General features: G+C 57.0%; 1 protein-coding gene across 2 annotated transcripts in view; it reads left to right on the plus strand.

The window, feature by feature from the left end:
- Positions 1 to 17,048, plus strand: part of SLC9A5 (solute carrier family 9 member A5) — a 20,218-nt gene extending 3,170 nt beyond the window's left edge. The window contains exons 2-16 of one of the 2 annotated variants that reach the window (XM_004704615.4): positions 931 to 1,233; positions 2,830 to 2,993; positions 3,110 to 3,188; positions 3,450 to 3,627; positions 4,083 to 4,303; positions 4,515 to 4,717; positions 4,944 to 5,033; positions 5,128 to 5,198; positions 5,808 to 5,937; positions 6,369 to 6,457; positions 6,605 to 6,731; positions 10,083 to 10,253; positions 10,704 to 10,773; positions 11,033 to 11,173; positions 15,802 to 17,048. In XM_004704615.4, coding sequence (XP_004704672.1) covers positions 931 to 1,233; positions 2,830 to 2,993; positions 3,110 to 3,188; positions 3,450 to 3,627; positions 4,083 to 4,303; positions 4,515 to 4,717; positions 4,944 to 5,033; positions 5,128 to 5,198; positions 5,808 to 5,937; positions 6,369 to 6,457; positions 6,605 to 6,731; positions 10,083 to 10,253; positions 10,704 to 10,773; positions 11,033 to 11,173; positions 15,802 to 16,274 — 2,510 coding nt within the window. In that variant the 3' untranslated portion in view covers positions 16,275 to 17,048. The remainder of the gene's footprint in view (positions 1 to 930; positions 1,234 to 2,829; positions 2,994 to 3,109; positions 3,189 to 3,449; positions 3,628 to 4,082; positions 4,304 to 4,514; positions 4,718 to 4,943; positions 5,034 to 5,127; positions 5,199 to 5,807; positions 5,938 to 6,368; positions 6,458 to 6,604; positions 6,732 to 10,082; positions 10,254 to 10,703; positions 10,774 to 11,032; positions 11,174 to 15,801) is intronic. The other variant, XM_030886604.2, reaches the window with a different exon arrangement.
- Positions 17,049 to 17,508: the final 460 nt, after the last annotated feature.

Genomic DNA, 17,508 nt, shown 5'->3' on the forward strand with positions numbered 1-17,508 from the left:
GGAAGCATCTCAGCGCTGACGTGGGCCTCCATGTGACTCCTCCAGCTCCAGGGCTCTAGCGTAGCTCCATGTGTCCTGTCAATAGGAATGTCTCACAGGGAGTGAGTGTGTCCCGCCTCCAGCGAGCTATTTATCTCCTTCAAGCCTCCAAATGAACTCATCAAGCTGCAATCTGATTGACAGGCTAAACCCCACCCCTTCGCTCTTAATAGTCTCAGATTGACAACAGATTATGTAACTACCACAATGCACCCCATAGTTCTAATAGCTCATTACTGGTTTGATTTCCCTTTGGGGGATAAAGAGCCCCGGTGGTGTGGTGGGTTAGGAGGTGGGCTGCTATTCCCAAGGTCAGCAGTTCAAAACCACCTTGGTAGAGAGACGAGGCTTTCTGCCCCCAACAAGATTCACAGCCTCAGAAACCCACAAGGGCAGTTCTGCTCTGCCCTATGGGGTCAGTAAGAGTCACAATCGACTGGGTGGCAGAGGGTTTTGAGTGAGTTTTTGGTGGACAAGTGAAGAGGAAGTTATTTGCCTCAAGGACACAGAAAATGGAGGGGAGAGGGGTTGATTCCAGAAACGTCTTACAGCTCTGTTATGCGTGTAAGTCTCTGATAGATAAGGGAGGTCAGAGAAAGGCCAGAGAGGTGAGGTTCCCTGTGGATGAGGGTAGAGGGGAATGAGCATTTCCTGGGGAAAAAAGCAAGTGAAGGCTTAGATCAGCATTGCATGACAGGAATCCAAGAAATGGGAATTGGGCAGCTGGGGGTGGGGGGAGAGGAGATTGGCTGTAGCCTTGGATCCAGGCTGGAGATTCTGAGAACCCTTTGTGGCTCTCTCCTTTCTTAGTCCCTACAGCTGCAGTGTATGTATGGGGGGAGGGGAGCTGTCCCCCCAACTGATTCCTCCCACCCTCTTCTTGCATTGTAGTGTTTCACCTGTCTCGGAGGGTGACCTCTCTGGTCCCTGAGAGCTGCCTGCTGATCTTGCTGGGCCTGGTGCTCGGGGGCATCGTGCTGGCTGTGGCCAAAAAAGCCGAGTACCAGCTGGAGCCAGGCACCTTCTTCCTGTTCCTGCTTCCGCCTATTGTGTTAGACTCTGGCTATTTCATGCCCAGCCGGCTGTTCTTCGACAACTTGGGTGCCATCCTCACCTATGCCGTGGTGGGCACCCTCTGGAATGCCTTCACCACTGGAGCCGCCCTCTGGGGCCTGCAGCAGGCTGGCCTTGTGGGTGAGTGACCCTGAGACACCCCCACCCCGTTGCCCTCTTCTCCAGCTCTGGAGGCGCTGTGTGGGTGACATTCACGCTCTGGGATCCCGCCGTAGGTCTCTTGCACCTGGAGTGCCAGGAGCTACCCCAGATGGGCCAACAACTCACTTAGGCTTCTGCCAGTCACGTCTGGGCTTCGTAGGACAACAGCCGAGCAGGCCTACTTTCCCGCTGTGCGTGGGCTGGGGAGTCGGCAACACCACTCTGCTAACTCCTGCTCGTTGCCGCCACACTGCCACCTGCCAGCCTGGCGCCTCGAGGCCCAGCTCACCACTCCTGCCGGCCTCCCAATCCCGGCTCTGCCCAGGCCATGCCAGGCTGGTTTTCGGCTTTTATTATGATTTCTAATAAATGGAGGTTACCTAGCCACAGATTTTAAGGCTCCACACTGGTAAGGCATTGCTTCTTACCATGTTGACCCTCCATAGCCAGCCTGAGGGGGTAGAATGTGTCCCACTGGATGGCCTGGCCCCTGACATCACTCATCATTCATCACATCCGGGGCCAGCTGGAGGGGGCTGTTTTCCGGAGGCTCCTGTGTGCAGGCTCCCTGCCCAGAGAGATTCACCCCCGAATGCAATTCAGCCATTTACTTAGTCCAGGGTCTGTGCTGCCCATGTGGGGTGGCCAATCTCACATCCCCAGTGAGTCAGTGAAGTCTTATGAGCAAGAAGGTAAGGAAAGCATCAGACCATGATAGTAATAGTAACCACCATAGGTACTATCTACTGGGAGCCCCGGTGGTGCCGTTGAGTAAGCATTAGGCTGCTTCCCTCAAGGTCAGCAGTTCAAACCTACTAGCTACCTAATAGGAGATAGTGGAGGCTATCTGCTCCTATAAAGATTCTCAGCCTCCTACAGATTCACAGTGAGTCCAAATAGATTTGGTGGCAGTGGGTTAGGGTTTATTTTCTCTTGGACGCTGTTATTACTCCCAATCTACAGGTGAGACAGCCCTTGTAGACTGATCTGAAGGAGCCCAGGCAGCATAGTGGTTATGTATTGGGCTGCTAACTGCAAGGTTGACAGTTTGAAACCACCAGCCGCTCCATAGGAGAAAGATGAAGTTTTCTACTCCTATAGAGCGTTACAGTCTCGGAGAAGCCACGGGGTGGTTCCACCCGTCTCATGGGACTCGATAGCAGTGTGCGTGGTCTTGAGAGACTGATCTGATCCTCCCAGCCCACCCCTCCCTCGAATCCTTTAGGCTGAGAATCACGGGTGTAGGAGAGAGCCCGGCCTTTGTTCTTCCCCCCAGTTCATATCCAGCATCTGTTTCTGTGGCTGCAGTGTTGATGGTGCTTTTAGCTTCTCAGGACACACAGAGTGACTCTCGTCGTCCTGGGCTGCTGGCTGCCAGCAGTCTTGTGAGGAAAGCTTTGGCACACAGAGGCCGTGGGACCCAGCCAACATCCAGGCCTTTGGTGTCTGTCTGCAGGTCTCCTGACCCGACAGCCACTTCCTCTCTGGGCTTCCTGTTTCCACAGGCGGATGGAGGTGGTAGGTGACTGGGTGGCCCTGACCCGTTACTGGCCCGCCCCATCTCTCCCTGCCCAGCTCCCAGGGTGCAGGCTGGCTTCCTGGACTTCCTGCTGTTTGGGAGCCTCATTTCGGCGGTGGACCCCGTGGCTGTGCTGGCTGTCTTTGAGGAGGTGCATGTCAATGAGACCCTGTTTATCATCGTCTTTGGCGAGTCCCTGCTCAATGACGCGGTCACTGTGGTGAGTCGGGCACACACCCCTGACCTCACATTGCCACGCTTGTTTCTGTCCCCGGCCCTCTCTCAGCAGTCCCCTTGCGGCCGCCCCAACTCCAGCTCCTCTTCCCCCTCCTCTAGGTCCTGTACAAAGTCTGCAGCTCCTTTGTGGAGATGGGCTCTGCCAATGTGCAGGCCACTGACTACCTGAAGGGCATCGGTCAGTATCTCCTCCCTCACGGTGGGCAACTGCCTCCCCTGGGTTGCCAAGCAACCCCCACCCCCGAATTGGCTCGGGGGTCTGCCTCACTCTCTTCCCTCATCTATGGAGATTGGGGTCCAAAGAACCAGAGAGGGGCGGAGCTCTCCCTGACCCCTGGGTCTGCGGCGCGCAGCATCCTCCATAGCCCTCCACAGCAGTCTTGTCAGCTCAGGTGGGGTCCGGGCCAGGGGTCATGCTGACACCCCACTCCTCCCCCAGCTTCCCTGTTTGTGGTCAGCCTGGGCGGGGCAGCTGTGGGCTTCGTCTTTGCCTTCCTCTTGGCCCTGACTACGCGCTTCACCAAGCGGGTCCGCATCATCGAGCCGCTGCTGGTCTTCCTCCTTGCCTACGCCGCCTATCTTACTGCCGAAATGGCCTCGCTCTCCGCCATCCTTGCGTGAGTCCTGGGGGCCCTGGGGGCAGGCCGCTGAGAAGGGGTACCCCTTGCAGATCCCCGAGGTGGACATTCGTTTCCCTGCACCCTCTGGCAGCAGGAGCCTCAGACAGCCCTGAAGAGGCAGGGAGCCCTGGAGCACAGGCCTGGGTCTGCCTGGGGCTCCCCAGACACCCAGTCTTCCTCTGTGGGAGTGCTGACTGAGGCGTGGGCTGAGCTGAAAGTGAAATCCAAGGTCTGAGGTCTCTGGCTCTGGGGCCCACAGCTCGCCCAAAGAGGAGCCACCAGGAGGCACCCGGACTGCTGTGTGTCCTTGGGATAGCCCCGCACCTCTCTGGGCTTTACCTCGAAGAGTCTGGCATCCGCTGAGGGGTGACCCACTGCCTGCAGCGCTCTGAGCCCTAGGGGCCTGGCTCTTCCACCCTTCCCACGGGCCCTTTATCCAACGGCCCTCCCAGGGTGACCACGTGTGGCCTGGGCTGTAAGAAATACGTGGAGGCCAACATCTCCCGGAAGTCGCGCACGGCGGTCAAGTACACCATGAAGACGCTGGCCAGCTGCGCCGAGACCATTATCTTCATGCTGCTGGGCATCTCGGCCGTGGACTCTTCGAAGTGGGCCTGGGACTCAGGGCTGGTGCTGGGCACCCTCGTGTTCATCCTCTTCTTCCGAGCCCTCGGTATGGTCAGGCCCCCACCCACTGCCCGGCCGCCCTGTCCTGCTTCACGCCATGGCCTCAGCTCGGCCTCCTCAGAGTCCCCGCCCCCAGCCCACTCCCGAGTCTCCCCTACTGCTTCTTCCCTCTCCCAGCCCCTTTGAGACCTTAGCCAGGGTCCTCAGCGCCCTCTGCTGCCAACACCCTGCTCCCACTGGCCTCTCTCCTGCTGTAGGCGTAGTCCTGCAGACGTGGGTGCTGAACCAGATGCGGCTGGTCCCTCTGGACAAGATTGACCAGGTGGTGATGTCCTATGGGGGCCTGCGGGGGGCTGTGGCCTTTGCTCTCGTCATCCTACTGGACAGGACCAAGGTTCCTGCGAAGGACTACTTTGTGGCCACCACTATAGTGGTGGTCTTCTTCACGGTCATCGTGCAGGTGGGAGTACCCATGAGACTGTGCGGGGAGAGGGTCTGGCAGACTCCGGGGGGTAGTCTTGGAGCCTCTGGGGCTGGGGCTTCTCCCCACACTGGGAGAGGCAGGGGTCTGCCTTCCCTGAGCTGGAGTGCAGCAGGGTGGGGGCACAGGAGCCAAGGTTCCCGCTGGGGAGTGAAAGGCCGCAGCAAGCAGACAGGGAAGGGACGCAGCGGTTGCCTGTCCACAGGGCCTGACCATCAAGCCGCTGGTCAAGTGGTTAAAGGTGAAGAGGAGTGAGCACCACAAGCCCACCCTGAACCAGGAGCTGCACGAGCACGTGGGTCCCAGAGCTCGGCCGTCTACCGTCCCACCCTCCTGCCTTCTCTCATGGGCCCAAGCCTGAGCCAGTCCCCTACCCACCCCCCTTCTAGACATTCGACCACATCCTGGCCGCAGTGGAGGACGTTGTGGGCCACCATGGCTATCACTACTGGAGGGACAGGTGAGGGCACCGGCCTGGGCACCTACAGCAACAGCAGCCCCTGGGCAGGGCAGCAGGGGTCATGGGCTGAGTTTCTGAGAAGGCCCCAGCCTGGCTTAAGTGGGGTGATCCTTCCAGAAGGCCTCCAGAGGCACCTTCCTAGTGCTCTCAGGAGAAGGCTCCCCGGCTCCCAGCAGCACGGTGCTTTGCCTCTTCATCATTACAGGGGCCCTGCTGCAGAAGTTCGGGACTCACCCTGTCCCGCCACCATGGGACCTTGGCAAGCCCCGTTCTCTTGTTCTCTCCCGGTGCCTTCTACCCACCTCTCCTCATTCTGCAGGTCTCCTCGGAGGCACTGATTCCCAAGGGAGGCCTTTCCTGTCCTCCCTGACAAGCCCCGGTGCCCTCTGGACTTTTCCCACCTGATTCTTGTCAGGGTTCACCTTGGGCTTCCCCACAAGGTTGTTTGTATGACAGCGGCAGGGGCTAACCTGGAGACGCTCACACCGAGAGAGCCCAGCCAGTGCTTCTGGTGGCCCGTCCCACCTGGCGGGGTGGGGGGGGGCGGCGCGGGCCTCTGGGCCTCAGGGATGGCACTCAGGGCCCGGCCCGGCCTGACACCCTCTGTAGGTGGGAGCAGTTTGATAAGAAGTACCTGAGCCAGCTGCTGATGCGACGGTCTGCCTACCGCATCCGGGACCAGATCTGGGATGTGTACTACAGGCTCAATATCCGGGATGCCATCAGCTTCGTGGACCAGGTGGGCCCGCAGCCGAGAGCAGGAGGGTACAGAGCTAGCAGACCTGGGCTAGGGAGGCCATCGGGCCGGCAGGCCCCAGTGGAGAATTGGGAAGTCCCGCTGGCTCCCTGATGATATGCCGGGACACTGCAGGAGCAGTTTGCCCGGTCCTGGAGGGTCCATGTGGCACACAGGACAGAATCGTGGGAAAGAGCTGGCCCAGAGAGTCAGCAGATCAGGTTTGGCTCTTGTCACTTGCAGGCTTGTGGCCTCGGGTAGGTCACGGAGCCTCAGTTTTCTCAGCTATGAGAAAGCAGGCATGGTAGTCCCCACACCATAGCGCTCCGGGGACTTAACCGATGTGTCAGGTCAAGGCCGAAACGCGTGTGAGTTCTTCTCGTTCTTTTTTTATTACCCGTCCTCCACCTGACCTGTCTTGGCCCCTGTTTCAGGGAGGCCACGTCTTGTCCTCTACGGGGCTCGCTCTGCCATCCATGCCCAGCCGCAACTCGATGGCGGAGACGTCGGTCACCAACCTGCTGTGAGTCCCGAGCCCTCATCGCGGTTGTTCTCCGTGGGTCCTCTGTGAACCCCTCTAGGAGAGACCTGTCAGCACCCCGGTGCGTGCCTGCTCTTCCCCCGGCCTGGCCCACCGACTGCTCTCCCGTCTGCCTTCCTCTCCCTGTAGGAGGGAGAGCAGCAGCGGCGCGTGTCTGGACCTGCAGGTGATCGACACGGTGCGCAGTGGCCGAGACCGAGAGGACGCTGTGATGCACCACCTGCTCTGCGGGGGCCTCTACAAGCCTCGCCGCAGGGTGAGAGCCAGCAGGGCGTGGGGACTCCCGGGGGGTGGGGGATGGCGGGGGCGCGGTTCCAGAGGTGGTGAGCCCCAGCTTGTGGAGAGCTGTAGGTGCCTACCTAGACAAGATGGGCTTCCTCTGGTGGGTCATGAGCAGAAACTTTGGCTTTGCCTTTCTTGCCTGTTTGGTCTGCACGCTTTCTCTTTTTCTTTTGGTCTGCTACAAGCACTGATTCAGGGTGCCTTTCCCGGCGGCAGAGAGCGGGTCAGACTGACAGGGGTGAGCTGAGCACCACATGGGGACACCAGGAATGGGAGCGGTGAGGTGGGAAGGGAGAGGAGCACCCAGACTGGGTGCTTAGCCCCGACGGGGCAAGATGCAGAGGGCAGGGTCCTGTGAGTCACCGGGAGCACGCTGGGCCACAGTCAGAGCAGGAGGGAAGGCAGCCGACGGCCCGTTTTAGGAAGTGTTAGTCCAACGTGTCTGGTACAGCCCTGGTACAGGAAGGGCCCAGGTCCTCCACAAGAGAATCTGCTGGCCCCCCACCAGGGGGCAGCAAGCTATTACCTCGAACCTTTCTGGACTTGGCAGCCAGTCCAGGCCATTTCTAGCTGTCTGTGGTTGACCCAGAACTAGCTTCCCGCCGGTCCTGATTCGACCCTCTGCAGCTGGGCAGAATCGGTCTTGGAAGGTTTGAAGACCATGTCCCCACAGGCCTTCTTGCCCCCCCACCCCACCCCCTGCCCAGGCCAGCATCTGTTCCCTGCACCCCCCTGCTGTGTCTTCTTGGGTCCTGAGAGATGGGGCCCAGAGGGGAGGTGCTGCCCTAGCTGCGGTTGGTGGTTGGCTGTAGCAGCACGGGGTGGTGGTGATGGCGGAGGGGACGCTGTCTCTTGGCTCATTCTGGAACTTGCCATTCTCTTTGGGCGGTGGCAGGACCACAGGACCCTTCTGCTTTTGACCCCCCCTCTGGGGCCCCATCTTGGCAAAACCTCTGTGTCTTTCCTCATGTTAATGGCTGTCCTTGGACGCTTTCTCCTTTGACCTGGCTTTTGGGGCTCGTTCTGTTCTGTTTTGTTTTGTTAAGGGAAATTTCAATGTATACACAAACTAAGGAATAACATAATGAACTCTCCTTTGTCCTCCACCTCCCGCCAATAATTCTCAGCGTATGGCCGATCTTACATCTCCACCCCCCTCCTTCACACGCTAGTTTAAAATTTTCCTAGGTATCAATTCTGTGACAATTGCAGCATCTATCTCTAGATGGTAAGAACTTACATACATATATGCGGGTATAATGCAGGTATACATGTATATATATATCTGTTATCACTTACAAAGAACCAACAGTGCCATCTTATCATCAAATACCAGTCAGTGTTCAATGAATTTTTTTTAACACCTGGTTTGTTCAAATCAGGATCCAAATAAAGTCCACACTTAGTATTGGGTAAACATGTCTCATCATTTACCGCCCCAACCCCCCCAAAATAACTATGCTCATTCCGTCTTTCTCTTGCCACTTATTTCTGAAGAAACTGGGTGTTTTGTCTTGGAGAATTTCCCATTGTCTAGATTCTGCCCCTTGTCATCCAGTGGTGTTAGTTAATGCCCCCTCACACACACACACACTCTATGTCCAGGTCAGACTCGGGAACATCCGATAGTATGCTCCGCTTTCTTTAGTGTGGCCCCTCAGGAAGTACCTAATAATCGGTCGGTTGTCAGCCTGTGTGTAGAACGGCCAGTGGGCTAGAAAACCAAGCCACGCCGAACCCCACAACAACGAGTAAGGATTTGCTTCTCCCCGATACATGCTATCGAATTGGACTTAGCCTACCGGTCCGGATCGGTCCATCACTTGGGTCCCATCGCTGCCATCAAATGTCGCCTCAGAGTCACAGCATCTGAGATGTGGGAAGCCTGGAAAGAAAGCCACATCTGCATGTAACGTGGGACAGGGCAGAGCTCAGTGGGAACCAAGCATTTTGTGTGCTGGGTGGAGAGGGGGCACTGCGCATCCGATTCTGAATCCGCTTAGTTGTACCCCAACACTGTCCACAATTCTGCACAGTGTTCACAGAAGCACCTCCGCAGAGAGCAGTGCCAGTGTGCAATCAGAAATACAAGATTTTTTTTTAAAGAGAAGAAATACAAGGTGATACAGTGGAACCCGAGGAGCCCAATGTGACGGGACTGCCTATGTTTCTGGGAATTGAGCAAGGGTCCGCCTTGGGCAGATGACCTCCCTACCCCCCACCCGTGCCACTGCTCCTTTGGGAGGGAAAAATTCACCCTGCCTCCTCTGCCAGCTCTCTGCTGTACTCAGGTGCTGGCTTCTGCAGGTTTTACTGTAGTTTGAGAGGTAAGGGTTGGAGATGGTCATTTGACAGCCACCCTTATCAGGTTTCCTGGCTTGGCAGCATGGCAGTCTCTCCAGGAGCATGCTGGAATGCAGACTCACGGCTTCCCTTCCTGGAGACGGCATCTGAGGTGCACAGTGTAGTTTAGAATGGGGCTCCGATTCTGGATTCTGGATCAGACACCCCCGGCCATTCAAGTGTAGTTAGGCTGATGGCCGGGACTGGGGAGCCACACGCAGGTCTGGGGTGCTGGGGGAGCTGAAGCTCAGAGACTGGCTACACTCCCTGTGGGGAATCATTGAGCAGGGAGAGAGGGGTCAAGCATAACCCTGCTGGGAGCCGGGGATGGAGAGGAAGGAAGGAACCCTTGGAGAAGCAGGGACATGGAGTCTGGGAGGCCTGGGGAGCAGGAGGCGGTGCTGCCCCGAGGGCAGGCAGTCCAGGTCCACGCAGAGAGCACAGGACTGGGGCAAAGGCAGCCTGGCACTTGTGGAAGGGGTGGGTTTAAGGGAAATATCCAAATCATCTATAAGTGTCTGGCAGCCACAGGGAGGTAACAGTGTCAATAAACAGGCTTCTTTAAGGAGGCAAAGGCTGGAAAGCAGAGGAGAGGGGGCTGCAGGCTGAAGGAGAGTGGAGCAACGGGAAACTGGGGAGTGAGGGGCAGGAGCAGTGAACTGGGTTGAGGAGTGCTGTGAGGGATGCTCTCACCTCTGGTCACTTCAACTGATGGGCAAGCTGGAGTTAGGGGCAAGTTCTGGGACCAGGGAAAGTTCTCTCCTGATGAACTGGGAAGGCGGAGTTCCTGGCAGGATACTTACTGCACCCCACTCCCCACCCCACGGAGTGTTTAAAAAGCTTACTTGGATTCATGTTTCGTTCTACAAAAACCTACCGTTGGGGTCTGGGGCGAATGTGTCAGGGCTGTGCGCCGCCGGGGTCCCTGTGGGAGGCCAAGGCGCCCCCCTCACGGCAGGGGTGTGTGTGCTGTCCTTGCCAGTACAAAGCCAGCTGCAGCCGCCACTTCATCTCCGAGGACCCCCAGGAGCGCCAGGACAAGGAGATCTTCCAGCAGAACATGAAGCGGCGCCTGGAGCCCTTCAAATCCACCAGGCACAACATCTGCCTCACCAAGAGCAAGCCGCGACTCCGCAAGGGTGGCCACAAGAAGGCACGTCCCTTCCCAGGTTCCTGGTCGGTCGGGGCTGGAGGTGGACAGGCATTGTCCAGCCATCCGGGAGGCGGGAGCGGCTCTCAGTGGCTGTCCCTGCCTTCAGAGACTCCCGGGTTGCAACCCTTGGGGTTCCCCTTAGCATTTCCAGGAGGGGTAAGGCAAGGCTTTCAGAGGGAGATCAACTTCTTAGCCATGTGGTCCCCTGCTGGGGCGCAGCAGGACTGGCCCTGAAGGACGGGGCCCCTAATTCAGCCATGGCCTGGGCGTGGGTTACCAACACACTACCAGCTCGCGCCACACTGGCCAAGGAATGGTAGAACCATTGGGTTTGCCACAAGTTTGTCCCCTGCTGGGACAAGAAGACTTGTCCTTGTCGCCTTACCAGAGGACAGGGCTGGGCTCCAGGGGCCAGGGCCAGGGACTCAGGGTTTCTTTCTTGGTCCTCAGAAGGACGGTGTGGCTAACACTGGAATGACAGCTGGGGAACCTCCCGGAGACCTGGGCTTTCAGGACACAGGCAAGCAGGGGGCTGGGCTGGGGTCAGGAGGAGAGGGAAAGGGCGGAGGCCCTTCAGGCAGTGTCCTGGAGACCCTCCTCTGTCTGGTGAGGAAGACAGACGAGGGGCGGAACGCCTCCCCAGCAACTACAAGGAACTACAGGTGGCTCCCAAGCCAGGGACCCTGGGCTCGGCCCGGGTGGAGACAGGGAGCCACCGGCCAAGGGATGTGCCGCTGGGCCCGGCTGGCCTGACCCTGCTCTTTCTTGTCCTTGTGCAGCTGCTGTGGTTCTAACTCTGGCCTCGGAGGAGGAGGAGGAAGAGGAGAGTGACAGTTCTGAGACTGAGAAAGAGGACGACGGGGGGATCATCTTCGTGGCCCGGGCCACCAGTGAGGTCCTCCAGGAGGGCAAGGTCTCAGGTAACGGCATCCTCTCCCTCCTCCCCACCCCAGCAAAGGTTGGGAAACAGAAGAGAGGGGGCTACAGGCCAAGAACAGGTTGAAGGAGAGTGGAGGGTGCATCCCCCTCCCCTTCTGGCTCTATTCTGGACAGTGCCCATTACATGCCAACCAGCATTGACTGACCCGTGGACCTCACTGCCACCCACCTTTTTTTTTTTCATGTATAAGAGAGTTTTATGTAAAGAAAATGTGCAAGTCCAACATTAACCCATTTACCCAACACCAGTCCACAAAGTCCTCCAGCTCACAAAACAGAGGCAATGATGCCGACTGCAGGAGGAAAGCTGAGTCCGTGAACGTGTAAGCATCTCAGCACTTGCAGGGGTCTCCACACGGCTGCTCCAGCACCCAGGGCTGCATCGGGATAGGTCCATGTGGCTTCTCCTTGGGGATGTCTTGTAGGAAGTCAATCTTGCAAGCTGAAGCAGGGAACTGCTAAGGCAGCTGCACCCTAGTGCGACCATCACAAAGCAAGAAACCCGAGAACTGAAAAGGCGAGGCTCACCACCCATTTATCCCTCCGCCTTTCAATTAGCCCCACATGTGATTATCAGCCAGGTTGGCACAATTAACTAACTCAAAGTGTATGCACATAGATATATTTCCCCATTGTCATATATAAATATATTTACATCTGTACATGCCTGTATTTAGATCACTATAAATTCCCTTTGTCGCCACCCATCTTATAGGGCCGGTAGAACGGCTCTGTGGGTTTCCGAGATTATCACCCTTCATGGGAGCAGAAAGCCTGGTCTTTCTCCCTCTGGGAGACTGGTAGTGTCAAACTGCCAACCTTGTGGTCAGCAGCCCAACTTGTGACCACGATGCTACCTGGGCTCCTGTCAGCAGTTACTGCACGCGTCTCCTTTATCGCAGAGCCCAGGTGCGCTTTTCACTCCACTCACACAACCACAGGAAACAGCCCACAGGGCCTGGGGGACGGTGTGCTGGCCAGCATCACACATCAGACCCAGAACCTGAACTTGACCCATCTGACTCCAAAGCCAACAGCCTTTTCATGGCCATGCTGCCTCCTCCAGAGTCTGGGGAGGAACAAGGAGCGGTAGGCCAATCTAACAGTAGACAGCCTTCACACCCTTCACACCAGACTCAGCACACCTGGGGTCAGGTAGAGCTGCCCACGGGGGTGGCAGCCGGACCTGGCGGAGGAGCCTGGATCCATCTGTTTGGGATTATTGTGGATGAAAAACCCAAACCTGAGTGTCCAGATGTGAAGGCCATTTTCACGCAGAATGCTGCCAGTCCCTTATGGCTGGTGAGCCCAAACACCCCCAGGTGTCTGTCTCTTTAGGAGAAAAAGACGGCGTTTCAGCGAAGCTTCCTCAGAATTCAGTTTCTGCACGTGATCTCGTCAGTGGTGTGGTTCTGTCGTTGGCAATGCTGGGCATTCTCCTGACTCCGTTCCATTAATCTCGTTCCCCTGCCCTCTGAGCTCCCCTCCCAACTTGGTTTTGCAGACATGCTGACCGTTTGACTACACGACTTCGTTTTAAGGAGCACAGTGCTTTTGGGTGGTGACTGGTTTTTGAGCCAGTTGGTTATTTAGCTAGAAGGTGACCTTGGGGGTTAGTTTGGCTTCAACTCCAATGTCTTTCAACGTTTTATGACAGCAAATTACAGCATGTGTGTGTTAGTCCGGATTGACTGGAGAAACAAATTCATAGACACTCGTACATGTGTAAGAGAGAACTTTATATCAAAGAGTAATTGTATATGAAGGAAGCATCCCAGCCCAGTCCGGTTCAAGTCCTTACGTTCGATATTAGCCCATATGTCCAATACCAGTCTATAAATTCCTCTTCAGACTCACGCAACACATGCAATGACACCGAATGCAGGAAGATCACAGGCCAGTGGGTGGAAAGTCTTGTGGATCCAGCGGTGGTGGAAGAATCTCCGCTATGGTGTGGATCTCCATGTGGCTCCTCCAGCTCCAAGGCTCTGGCTCCATGTAGCTTGTCGACAGGAATGTCTATCAGGGAGAGAATGTATTTGATCTCCAGTGAGTGATTTATCTCCGTCGCACCTCCGAATGAGGTCATCAAGCTGCAACTCAATTGACAGGCTAAACTCCACCCCTTCCTCAAGTTGACAGTAGATTATGTAAGTGCCGCAATATGCAATGGTAGACCTGACAGTCAAATTAACCTCCCAGCCCTTAACCCGTTATCCAGTTTCAGTGATCTTGCGTTCTCTGCATCTCCATGTCCCTCTCCCCACTGTGTTCTTCTGAAGCTTATTCCAGAGAGCACTTCATCTTCAAGATAGGGATTCTCTTTAAAACAGGATAGCACGGCAATCATTATCATTTCGGCAGTTTGGGCCAGCAGGCACCCAGTCAATGTCCAAGCTGCGCTGATTGTCTCCACAGCTTTTAGAGTAGCTCTGTTCAGATAAAGACCCAGAGCCGGCCCACACATTGCATTGGGTTGCTAAGTCTCTTTTGACCATTAGCAGCTGTTCTCCAGGGAGGGAGGGAGAAAGGGAGGGAAGCATTTTTGACCCAGGGGGACTTTTGACCCTGTCTGGAGACCCCTTTGCTGGTCACAACTGGGGGATGCTACTGACATCTAGTGGGTAGAGAGAGGCCACAGACACTGCCCTGCACCCCGTTTGGCCCTTCATCCCAAGGGGCTGAAGCTAAAAAACAAACAAAAACAAAACCCCCTCATTGATAGGCTCTCTCCTGCTCCCTGCCCCTTTGCAGTATTATCTGTTGGAGACATTAGGACACCCATAGTCGCTTGAGGTCCGGATTTGACTGATTGCTTCCCCTCCGTGTCATTTACTAGATTTCTCCGCCCCCGAACTGCTCCCTTTGCACTGGTAGTTAATACTCGATCCGATTTCAAGTGTCATTTTTTTAGCTCAGAACACTTCATAAGTGGCGATGGTAGCACGAGGCTGGTATCGATCAGTGGGTTCAGAGCTCCTGGCCAAGGACCTGCATTCCAGCCCCCCACCAGCCTTCTAGCAAACAGGTTTAGCAGCCAGAGAGCCTTGCCGGATCCAGCATTTCCTGCAGGGTGGGGGTCACGCACAGGGTGAGAGTCTGTCTTTGCATCCGTGTTTATTAGCTGGGATCTTCCAGAAAGACCATCCTTCATCCATTAATTGGCTACTTTCAGGTGCAGCCCACCCCAGAAAGAATGAGTCAATGGTGGATTAAAAAAAAAAAACCTTTTACTGGGAGCTCTTACATCTCTTATCACAATCCATACCTTCATGCAGTGTGCCAAGCACATTTCCACATTTTCAAAGCATTCTCTTCCCACTTGAGCCCCTGATATCAGCTCCCCATTTCTTCCCCCTCCTTCCTCCGCCCACCCTCCCTTACTAACCGTTGATAAGTTATAGATTATTATTTTCATATCTTACATCATCCTCCATCGCCCCTCACCCACTTTTCCATTATTCATCCCCCTGTGAGGAGGTTATAGATTGATCTTGTGATCGATTCCCTCTTTCTCCCCGGATTTTTTTGTTTTTAACCTCCTTCTATGGAGCAGGTTTCAGACGAGTTTTAGTTCACTGATATTCTTGAAAAGTGGAACACTGAATTTAAAACAAACCTTTCATATTCCAGCTCTTTCAAGGGATATCACTTCATCGTTAGGCACTTTACCCATAATGCGCCCAGTCCCCTAGGGAGCCATCGGACTGTGCTGGGCTTCATGGACAGGCTGCCTGATGAACCAAAGGCCAAGAGTCACTTCTCCTTCAGGGGACCCCATGTGTCACCCTAGAACTGTGCTCCACTGGGGTGGTGGAGGGTGGGGAGACAGGCCAGGTCAGTACCCGAGTTTTTGAAAGATTGCCAGACCTTTCTTTCAGGCACCACTGGGTGAACTTGAACCCCTGACCTTTGGTGGCATCACCCAGAGACTCGGTGCATGTGGTTGTTAGGGCCTCCAAGTAAATCGCATCACAGCGTCTCCGGGTGACCGAGTAGAATTGCCAGCCATAGTTCCCTGGCTGTAACATGGGCGGAAGCTGGTCCCACAGCCACTGGGTGGCTTCGAATCGCTTACCTTGCCCTCTGCAGCTGAACGCTTCGCCATGGCAACACCAGGGCTCTACTGGCACACACTGAGCGCCTGTATGCAAAGCATGGGGCGTGGCTTTGGTGAGCTGGCTAGGGGGTGGGGAGTGGGGGGCGCCTAGAAGGCTTCCTGTTTCAGAACCGCAGACTTTGGTCAGGCAAGGGCCTCCAAATCCGCCTCCCGCAACCCTGGGCCTCTTGACCCTCCGGGCCCTGCTCGGCCCTCCTCTGTGGCCCAGCTTCAGCCTACAGTGGGGCTTGCACCCCTGGGATCTGACCCCCCAGAGGCTAGGAGCTCAGGCAGGGTGCCCAGTAGGGACCCCTGGCAGACATGGAGCTGTGGCTCTGTCCCCTCACTGTCCCGTGAAGGCTGCTGGCAGATGGGGGGGGGGCACCTACGGATTTTTGTAGGCTATGCCCCAGGCACTGGGAATGTCATGGAACCGTACTGGCAGTAGCCATGCCCCCCAGCTCCCTCCTGGAGTGTCGGTAATAATGAGGGGCTGTCCTCTGTCTCCAGGGACCCACGAGGTGTGCCCCAGCCCACGCATCATCCCGCCCTCACCCACCTGTGCGGAGAAGCACCTCCCGTGGAAGAGCGGGCAGGGGGACCTGGCGGTGTACGTGTCCTCGGAGACCACCAAGATCGTGCCAGTGGACATGCAGACCGGCTGGAGCCAAAGCATCTCGTCCCTGGAGAGCCTGGCCTCCCCGCCCTGCACCCAGGCCCCCACGCTGCCCCACCTGCCGCCCCACCCTATGGCGCCTGAAGAGCCCCAGGCTCCTCCGACCCTGCCTTCCGATTCCCTCCCCAGCTTTGCCTTCCCCCCGAGCCTGGCCAAGGCTGGCCGCTCCCACAGCGAGAGCAGCGCAGACACCCCCCAGCAGCAGGAGCTGCAACCCCTCATGGGCCAGGAGGACCGCACCCATCTCAGCCCTGGCGCAGCCAAGCCCCGCTGGTGCGTCCACTTTAACAAAGGGGGCCGGCTGTAGCCAAGGATGGCCTCAGGGGAGGCCGCTGGGGGGGTCTTGTGCCCTGGCCAGTAGGCAGAGAAGGCTACTCAGCTTTCTGAGGCCTGGACATGGGCCTCTGGGCCTGGACTGCCGCAGCACTGGCTGCCAGCTTGCTAGTGGGCAGAGGTGGGGCGCTCCTGGGCTGGTCCTCATGGGGCTCCTCTCACCCCCTTCCTGCTCCTAACCCTGCCGGCTCCCCGCCCCCACTTCAGAGGGTTCCTTCCCCGGCTCAAGCCCTAGCCCCGGCCTCTGAGGGGCAGGCCCACAACTTGGCGAGCTGATGGCCTGTCCCCAGCACCAGCTCAGGGGCAGTGCCCTGGTGTGAGGCACAGAGAGGGGCTGGGCCTGGGGGCCCAGAGGGATTGGGGTGGGAGGTGGACCAGTCTGGAGCTTGAGTCACCGTGTCTTGGGGTGCAGCTCCTCCTTTTCCAGGACCAAGGTCCCTGAGATGGACCAGGCATCAGGTCAGGGCTGCTGTGTGGCCAGGGACATTCTGGGACTCACTGCTCTGAGCCCAGGACTGGCCCGTGCTGACCTGTGGGGCCAGGTTTTCTGAGGAGGGGAGACAGTGGCCTCTGTGCTCCCAGGTGCCCCCTCAAACAGGAAAGGACCCAGGTGTCCCATTGCTCTGGGGGCTGGTATCCCAGCTGACTGGGTGGCAGGTGAGTTTCCCGGGATTTGTGCCTGCCCTGTGTTTTATATCTTGATACCTAAGACACATTAAACATCTCCCAGGTGGATGGGTGCCCTGTGTCCATGTGCCTGAAAGGTCAGTGGGGTAGTGGGCAGCAGGGGCTGACCAATGAGCTGGAAACGTCCAACCGCCTGTCCCAGGGCTTCTGGGATAGAGAATGGATTCTGGGCCGCACTGCTAACCCGTTGGGCCTCCCTCATGCCTCCCCTACTGCCCAGTCTGGTCCCCTTGGCAGGGGGTCTGTGGTAGCAGCCCGGGGTGGTAGTGGTGGTATCCATGTGCAGGCACAGACGCACAGAACAGAACCCACAGGATGGGGATGGCCAGCAGCAAAAGGGACTCCAGGAAGCAACTGTCATCACACACGGGGGCCAGAGAAGCCGGGCCTGGAGTCTGGCTAGGCCCCTGAGCAGAGGGACTCTTCAGATTGCCGGGATGAGTGGGTGGGCAGCCTCCAGAAAGTTTGAGGCAAACTGAGGGTAGAGGGTCTAGAAGCATGGCTTGAAATCCCTGTATAAC

This window comes from Echinops telfairi, unplaced genomic scaffold, assembly GCF_000313985.2.
Source record: "Echinops telfairi isolate 266 unplaced genomic scaffold, ASM31398v2 ScPeMD7_2291;HRSCAF=2852, whole genome shotgun sequence".
NCBI lineage: Eukaryota > Metazoa > Chordata > Mammalia > Afrosoricida > Tenrecidae > Echinops > Echinops telfairi.